This window comes from Mustela nivalis (assembly GCF_964662115.1).
Source record: "Mustela nivalis genome assembly, chromosome: 18".
NCBI classification, from domain to species: Eukaryota; Metazoa; Chordata; class Mammalia; order Carnivora; family Mustelidae; genus Mustela; species Mustela nivalis.
The window spans coordinates 14,428,554-14,437,594 of NC_139037.1; the positions used below are offsets into that span (position 1 = coordinate 14,428,554).

Below are 9,041 nucleotides of genomic sequence, written 5' to 3' on the forward strand. Positions count from 1 at the left end.
AAAAGTCCTTTGGTAGGAAAGTAAATGTAATGAATCACCCACTTAATTCAACTTACCTTTTATATTCTTCTGCCATAAAGAGTGGATCCAATTCCCATCTCAGGAAAGTTTAACTTACCTCTCTTCCAGCTATCAGCAAAACTTACTTGCTCAGGGTTGTGCCAAGTGTCCACAATTCTCATGGAAACATTTGGAGGAAAAAAAAATACAGGTACTATTAGGGCTCTTGAGGGTCAAATATTATCCAAGTTGTCAGGCTTACCCTTCTAAAAGAAATAAGCTAGTCAGCACCATAACCAAAACTTGTTGCACTTCCATGAACCCCAAGAGATGGGAAATACATGGACACTTAGAAATACTATAAGAGCCGTGTACCCTGGAATAAGTACATGCAACCTCAAGATATTGTTCAAATTTAAACTGCCAAGCATCAATCTTTTTCTCTCTCACACATGCACACACACAAAATCTGATGGCGTAAGACAAGAACTTTTGCTCATATTTTTTTTAATGTATCACAATGAGCAGGAAACATACTTGATGAAATATTTTCAAAGGAGTATATTCAATTACCATCTACAATCAACTTAACTATGACAACAAAGTTTTGTGACAAATTTTTTTTTTTTTCAGTTTGAAAGTTCCATGTGGTTCTGTTAGTCTCCATGTATTTTGGTACAGTTCGAGATCAGCATTGTTACAGTAACAAAAAAGCTAACAAGACTACATTATAGAAAAACACCAAGAACATCATTTTTGGTTTCACTTGCTCTATTTTTTTTTTTGTTTTTTTGTTTTTTGTTTTTTGTTTTTTGTACATTGCAAAGGCTGTTCATATACCTCTTCACCTCAGGGTCACGTTCATTTATGCTTTCTTTCCTACCCAAACTTGCCCCCCTCCCCCCCAGCCCAAGAAAGTAAACAAACCAAAAAAAAAACTAGTCAAAGCTTTGTTTCACAGTGGGCAGTATCTCAGCGCCAACAAACAACCAACTCAATTTATGCTTCTATTTAAAATGTTTTAATTTAATTTATTTAAAAAAAATATATGTCCATGAACATCAAGTGCACTGGCTTGGGTCACTGCCTCTCTCTCCTGCAACTTCCTGCCATGCCTGATAAACTCAGGTTTAAACACATGCCGTCTGTTTTACTTTATTTTCAATCATGTAAAACTTTGGCCACATTCATCTCTTTAAATAGCTTTTAATTTAAAAAAAAAACTTCCTAGATTTATTAAACTTTTCTGTGTGTGTGTGTGTGTGTGTGTGTGTGTTTCCTTCTTAAGTTTTTGTTTGGAAGGATGGAGGAAGGATGGTTGAAATAAGTTCCATTTGGTGGGTTCATATGGTGCCATGACTGACCGACCGGTGTCAAGCGCCAACCCACACTTTGGAGTATTTGAAAAAAACAAAAACAAAAAACCAACAACTACCAATCAAAATATGAAGTGTCAATAGAGGTGAAGAACTTATTTAAAAAGTGAGTTGAGATATCCTATTCAGCTTCCTACTATGCAAGACAGGAGTTAAATTCTAGTGAGACCAATCTAAACAGTTGAGCACTGTAGTGAATTCATGCTTTGTAAAGGATACCAGTCGTAGCCATAGTGGATGTGAACCCACAAACATCTAACTAGTTCACGTTTGACCTCTAATTGTCACCATCACTGACTGCTTTGCTACTTCTGAGTTAATGCTGAGAATTATTTTTTTTTTTGAATGAACATATATGTGGGTGATAGAGCTGTAGAGGAAAGCATCAAATGTGCAACCCACTCCAGGATGAAACAATCACATAACCCCTCTGAGAAACACTGGTGGGTGGAAGCGTGCTTAGCCAATCTACCCAGCCACCTTGCTGTTGCCAAATACACCCACAGGTCAAGGCATGGCATAACAAAACAGTGACAGTCACTCTGCCTCACAGAGGGAGGATGGCGTAGTAGCTCAAAACCAACCAACCAACAAAAAAACACCATTGTGGAGGGGGTGGCTAAATTACAAGGAAATGAACTTCAAGTTGAGGGAGGGAGGGAAAGGAATAGAAATTGCACTATTACCAAGCAGTATCATTTTTTAAAGTTTTCAGAAAAAAACCTAGCAGAATTTGACAGGTAAAGCTAGTGTTAAATTGTTAATTGGTATCACATAGAAAACCAAAACCAAAAACATTTTTTTTCTATATGGTACAGACACAGAGTAACATACAACAGTTAAATGGCAAAAAATATATATATATTTCATAGAGTTACAAACAAGATAAAATAATGGAAAACAAAAAAAAACTGTACAACTTTAAAATTTAAAAATGTTCATCTCAAACACAGGGAGAAATACAAGAATTCTTGTTAAAAGAAAATCGCTTGTTAAAACAGCAAATGTTTTTGTGTACTCGTTTTTGACACCTTATGCTACAATTGGATACTGGTAGGAATAGTTAGATGGTACTCTTTAGTATTTCTACTTAAAAAAATTTAAAAAAGGAATTTGCACTGTGCATCAGCCTAGTTAGAAATATATACAACAGTTCAGGATCTACTCTTTCATTGAACCAAAAACAAATTCATAAAAATAAAACAGTCCCGGCTAAAAAAGAAAGAGAAAAAAAGAAAAAAAGAAATCCATTTTCAGATCTTGGAATGCTCCAGTCTTTTGCAAAGTCGTTGAGTGGCTTCCGCACTGGGGAAAGAAGCCCAAAAGATGACCAATGGGACCTGCATTCACAGTCTTCAAAGTTCCCTTTTGAAACATAAGGAAGAGAATGAGAGGGAGAAGGATTTCACACTTTGGGGGCAAGGGGAGATTGTTTCTGTTGATGTTTGGCTATGAAAAGTGAAACAGCAAAGCATCTACTTGTCTCCAAAATCTACGTTTTAGCAGCACAAAGTTTTCCTTTCAAAGTTCAGACCGTTGTTTTAAGATGAGAAAGGGAGTATGTTGCATTGTGTTACGTGGTACAGGAATACGGATATTAACATAAATACAAGTGCCTCACATACGGTTCCTTTTTTGCTCTCTGTCCATTGCTACCTGCTTCTCTGTTGGCCGCGCTCTGGATCACTCGCCGCTCAGACTGCCTAACACAGGACAAAACTTTGAAGTAAAAAATGTGTCTTTTGGTATATGGAATTGTCATGAACAGTTGCCTCTCTGCTTGCAGAAGAAGCACATAACAACCTGGGACTCTTTTGTTTATTCTTTCTTTTATTAAACTAAGTCTTGTTTGTTTAAATCAGAAACAAATTCTCAAGTAACAAGAACCCTTTCCCTTTTTCTGCATCAGCAGTGAAAGGGTGTGTCTTTGGATTTTATTTAAAGCATGAAATTTCTTTTTCTGAGAGGAAAGAAAACAAAAACAAAACCCCTAACCAAAAACTTTTTTAGAAAGAAAAGCACACAGTCCAATGACACAAACCGAAACAAACGCTTTAGTTTAGGAAAAGAATATTTGAAGCCTCCACCAAACAAGGAAGAAAAGAAGGGAAAAAAAGAAAAGTTAAAGGAAAGATCAATAAAAATTAAATGGCACAAGGCTCACAGACATAGGTAACTAGAATTATATGCCTTTAAAAAGTTTCAACTCCCCAACCAAAAATAATCTGTGAGGATCCTAATGACCCCTAGAACCTTTTGAAATTCTTTCTTTAGTTTTATAAAATAATTCTGCAGCTACCCTCTAAGAAATGAAGGCAGCTACCTTCAGTGGGAGATTATAGGGCGGGAGGAGGAGGAGGAAGAAAGTGGAATTAAGGGACAAAGGGGAGAAAAGCTTAGGCGAATCAACGGATTGCAATCTATTTGCTAGGAATGAACAAGACAACATCAAATGAGGAGCTGTCAGCTGGACCATACAAAAAGCTAAATGTACACAAAAGGTTTTTTTTTTTTCCTTTAAATCTACCATACTGCTTCAGTTCATTTCCAATGCAACAATCTACTCAACACCAAAAATGGTCATATCTATCATAAATACAGAAAGTCAGTTTTTAAAACTTATTTTTTTTAAGCTACAAGTCCTCAACACTCTGTGTGTGGGTTTTTCTTTCTTTCTTTTTTTTTTTTTTTTTCTGAAAGTGGGAGTGCTTAACTTTTCCCCTTGAAATTGGCTTCAGCAGAAAAGCTATCCCTTAAATCCCCAGAAAGCTAAAGCAGTTCACATTGTTTTTCTCGAATACTTTCTGCCCGTTTTTTAAATTAATGAAACAAAAAATCTTTTCTGGAACCAAAAAAAACCCAAACAAACAAACAAAAAAAAAAAACTGAAAATATATTATAAAACAATGATTCTGAAAACAGAACAAAGTGTGAGCGATTGACCTGAGAATAAAAAGACATTACATTTCTTTTTTTTCTTTTAGCAAGCCATTGGTATCTGAATGCTAAGATAGCAAGAAATTTAAAACTGTAACAAGGTGGACTGCTTTCCCATACAGTGCATGCCGGGCTCCTCTGTGCTATCAACGTGGGTGTTTATTGAAAAGGGGCAAATATACAAGGGGTTTAAGCTCCAAAGACATTAGGGAGGCCCTGCGGACTTCTGTTTCCCAGACCAATAGTACCTTCAAAAGGACACAATGTAACAAGGTTAAGGGTTTTTTTTTCTTTTTTAATATTAAAAGAAAAAAAGAAAAGAGAATGTAAAATCACCGGCATAGATAGGTATATGGGAAAACAACCCACGCTTTTTCTTTTTTTTTCCTTTTTTTTTCTTTTTTTATTCTTTTTTTTTTTTTTTTTTTTTTTTTTTGGTTAGAAGCTTTGGAATTGCAGTTAGTCTATTTTTGAAATTGGTTTGTTATTAATCTTTTTATTTAAATTCATTTGTTGTATTGTTCATCTTCAAAGCTTACAATCTGAAGGTGTCCGTTCCTACACTGGTCAGACCACTGTCCTTGGGGCAGCTGGGGTCTTTGGGACCCTCCACCGGGCTCGCCGGTCCGTCGGACTTTTGGCTGAGATCCGTGTCAGACTCCTCCGAATAGTCGTCTGTTGGCATCGAGGGCTGAACCCCTGAGGTGCTGCATGAACTTGAGGTAACCGTTGAAGATGAGGAGAGAGGAGGAAAAGAAGGGGGCTTCGCGGCCGAAGCCCGGGAGACCACTGGCGGCCACGACTTCCTGGAGGCGTGGGGGGAAGCGGAGGACGAGGAGGGGGCGGCGGCCGACGGGGGAGGGGGGCTGTCGTTTGAGTGAGCGGCAGACTGCGAGGTAGATGCGGTGCTAGGATCGGGGAAGCAGGCAGAGTGAGGTAATAAACTAGGGTGCTCTTTGGCGTTTCTTGCTGCTCTCGTGATTGTTCTGTGTTTGTGCAAGGCCGACTCGAGATGTTGACTCAGAGCTTCCTCCCCACAGAGCGCGCTCTCGCACGCCAGGCAGTGGTACGAGCCGCCGCCACTACCGCCGCCGCCGCCGCCGCCGCCGCCGCCACTGCCGCCGCCGCCCGTGGGGACGTGAAGCACCATCTCTTGCAGGTTCACCACAGACTGGCCGAAGAAGCAGAGGGACTTCAGGTGGCTCCTCGCCGCCTCCTCGTCACCGAAGCCCGCCTGGCACTTGCGGCAGACCAACTTGTACTGCACCTTTGGAACAATGAAGGGGTCGTAGAGGGAGTCCGCACTTTTGCTTTCCGCTTCTGGCTCTTCGGGGGGTTTCGGCAGGAGGGGGGACACCTCACGGGGTGCGTTTTTCTGCTCTTCTGGTTTGGGGGATTCTTTGGCAGGGTCTTTGTCTGGGGAAGCAGCCCCCGGGGGGACTGGGGTTTGGCTTACTTTGGGCTGCTGCTGCACTTTTTGCTGCTGCTGCTGTAGTTGCCGCTGCTGCTGCTGCTGGATCGCCTCCTGCAGACTCTGCTGGTATTGCTGGTACTGCTGCAGTAGGGAGCCCGGGGACAGCCCCATCAGGGCCTGCGACAGCGCAGGGCTGTAGGGGAACAGGCCTTCCATGCCATACATAGGCTGCAGGTACCCGCTCTGCAGGGCGCCAGGGATCTGGGGGGCATAATAAGGAGAGAAGCCTGGTACAAAGTAAGGAAGGAACTGGCTCGTGAGCAACGCTGTGGGGTCTGAAGTCAGGGCTGCCTGCAGGGCCTGCAGCTGCGCAGGGTCCACTGCGTACTCCATGGCGGGCAGCGGGGCCGAGATCGTGGCTGTGGCCGCTGCGGGGGCCTCTCCTTTCTCCTTCTTGGGGACAGGGAGGGGCTCCCCTTTCCCTTTGTGTGCCTTTTCCTTCTCCTTTACCTTCTCGCTGTCTTTGTCCTTGCGTTGCTGTTGCTGCTGTTGTGGCGGGAGCTGCGGCGTCGGGGGTGGCTGAGTTGTGGGCGGCGGCGGCTGCACCTGTGGCTGCTGCTGCTGGGGTTGGGGGGGTTGCTGAGGGGCCATCGCCATGGTGGCTTGTGCTGGGGTCGGGGAGCTCAGCGATGCTGAGGACGGTTTATTTGGTAATCCAGATGTGGGGAGGCCAGGGGAAGGAACGGTTGTGCTGGGCAGACCCATCAAGTTCGGTTTAGGAGATGTTAAAGCTGAAAGAAATGAAGACAGAAAAAAACATAGGTCAGTCTGGGGTGGTGAGGCCGAAGCTCAAGATGTTTGACTTGTGTCGCTGACATTTAGTCTGAGATCTCAAGGTTTAAAGTTCAAAGACCCTCTCAAAACCACCATTTTCAATAGCAGGTTCTCACCAGGCTCAGGGTTGGATAGCCTTGTATTCTAATCAGTGCCCAGTCCTGGGGCAGCTCCCCTACACTTCTCCTTTCACTTAAACAACTTCTAACGCCTTCCTGCCACACATGCCACACCCACTGATTCATATGTTCTTTGCCCAGTTCCCTAACCTAGCTGTTCCAGCTGGGACATTTGAACCAAAGGCCTTCATCAAAGCTCCACAGAAAGAGTGTAGCTAAGAGGCCCCACCAGAAGTTGTAGAAGAGTGAGGTAACAGGAGACAAGAGCAAAAATGCAAGAAACCTGGCCCAGCCCCAAGAGCCTGTGAACAAACAAATGTGCCTCTCTGGCCTCCACTGCTGCAACTGAATGGATGTGTTACGAGGGCAGAGAGGAGGAGGAGCAATGGAAGAAACCCAAACAATCCATTCAGGGAAAACTGTCCCACTGCTTGGCTCAGCCAATCTGTTTTAACCAATCTGCTGAAAACTGTAACCATCTAGGAAGACGACTGTGAACTTTACTGGCGAAATGAGCATCTTCTCTTCCTACACATTTGAATGACACACAGAAAGGCTGCAGATGCTTGATAAAGCACCCCCAGGAAGAGGAGAAAAGCGGTATCACAAGTGTTGATACCACTGCTTTCTAAGACATCGCAATCTACTCATACTTATGGGTAGCAACTGTCTTTGACCAAGTCCCTGGGTCCACATGGGGTACAGCCCCATCTGCAGTCTCACTCTGCCTATAAGGCCTTCACCCAGTCCAGAGCCTAACATCCTCCCTCACCCATATTTCTCTCCTGGTTTGAGTCTTTTGTTCCAGGGTGATGGAAGACAGCAATGCTCCTTATACATCAAGCTGCAGGTGCACTAAGACTAGCAGGTGGTGGTGGTGGTGGTGGTGGAGGAGGAGGAGGAGGACAGCAAAGTGGGGCTTGGAGAAAAGATGTGCTAAATGATGAGAAGCTGAGAGGTCCACAGGCAGCAGAGCTCGGATCATTCCATTCACCACACTTAAGACACTAGACCATATTCATCCCTTCTCTTCAAAGGGCACCAAAATGTAAAATAAAAAATTCCACAGCTCACTATTTCATCTGGACCCCCTTCTGCCAGAAAGCTGGGGTTGAGGAGGTTCTATAACATTGATGCTGTCCTTGTGAGAAAAAACGGAGAAGCCCAGGCCTGGAAGGAGACAATGCTGGCTTCATACTGGTGCAGCATGTAAAAACCTTCAACCTTCAGATGAAGAGAACAAAGTTGCCTCGAGTTGCCAATCCCAGAAAAATATCCACTAATGTTTGGAAAGCCAAGGAGGATGCTTCCCTTGGCTTTGTATAACAGCATTAATTTGCTCTTTCAAAACAGCACACAGGGACCACTGAGATGAAGTCATCCAATTTCCTCAGTGCACAGAAGGAAATGAAACCAGAAAGAAGTATTTGTCTCTGAAAAATGCCAGTAAAGGTTCACTGGTTAAACTGGCATGCACAAGATGGAGGGTGAATGGATGAGGAATTCGACAACTTAGGACATGGCTCTTTCTGTCTACTTCTAGGCAGCAGGCCTGCTCCAAGCTGCAGGTTGGAGCCAGAGCCAAAAGATCAGCGAGCCAAGGGAAAAACATCTAGCGATTTCTCCATCTCTGTGGCATCAGGCTTTCAGGAGAAAGATCTGGGTCAGGAGGTCTTAAACTGACTTCTGTATCTTGAATAGAAGAGAAAGAAATTTTAAGGATCATTTACAGAATCCTAGTTGTATTTACCAAGCTCTGTACTAACCATGTTTGATGTAATAGCTCAGTATATTCTCAAAATAATTGTGTGGCCTCAGTTTTCTCATCAGCAAGATTAAAACCAAGTAAGGCGTTTCATTGCCCTGATAGTGGTCATGCACCTCTGGAGTCAGACTGAGGCAGTATGGGCTGTGTTTGACACACAGCTAGCTGCTATGTGGCCTTAGGGCCACTGACTGCATGGAACCTCAACTTTCTACGATACATGGTTGTAGTGACTAAAGGAAAGGTCATATGGAAAGAGCTTACCGTTGGATCTCACATACTAAATACAAGTTCCTTCCCCCATTCCAGATCCAGCGTTCCTGTGAGCTGTGGTACAGTCAGGTGGTGTTAACTGGGACACACTGGTAACCCTGGTTGCCTCTAATAGTTAAGAGCATACCTTTCTATCTTGAGTCCACTTTTAGTGGTCAGAACCTGAGTAGCACTAAACATATACCTGTTGACTGACTGGCTCATATTGGGTGTTGTGGAAGGAGCACATAGCACTGGGAGCCTGGAGGCCTGGGTGGGAGCTCTGGCTCCTACCCTAGCTTGCTGAATGGTCTTGACCTCTCTGGCCCTCAGTTTTCTCATCT

At 43.5% G+C, this 9,041-nt stretch overlaps 1 protein-coding gene across 5 annotated transcripts in view; it reads right to left on the minus strand.

The window, feature by feature from the left end:
• Positions 1-490: 490 nt before the first annotated feature.
• Positions 491-9,041, minus strand: part of ZFHX3 (zinc finger homeobox 3) — a 246,900-nt gene continuing 238,349 nt past the window's right edge. For 4 of the 5 annotated variants that reach the window (XM_082712315.1, XM_082712317.1, XM_082712314.1 and 1 more), the window contains one exon: positions 491-6,518. In XM_082712315.1, coding sequence (XP_082568441.1) covers positions 4,849-6,518 — 1,670 coding nt within the window. In that variant the 3' untranslated portion in view covers positions 491-4,848. Of the gene's footprint in view, positions 6,519-8,902; positions 9,040-9,041 lie in introns of all 5 variants that reach the window. The other variant, XR_014305965.1, reaches the window with a different exon arrangement.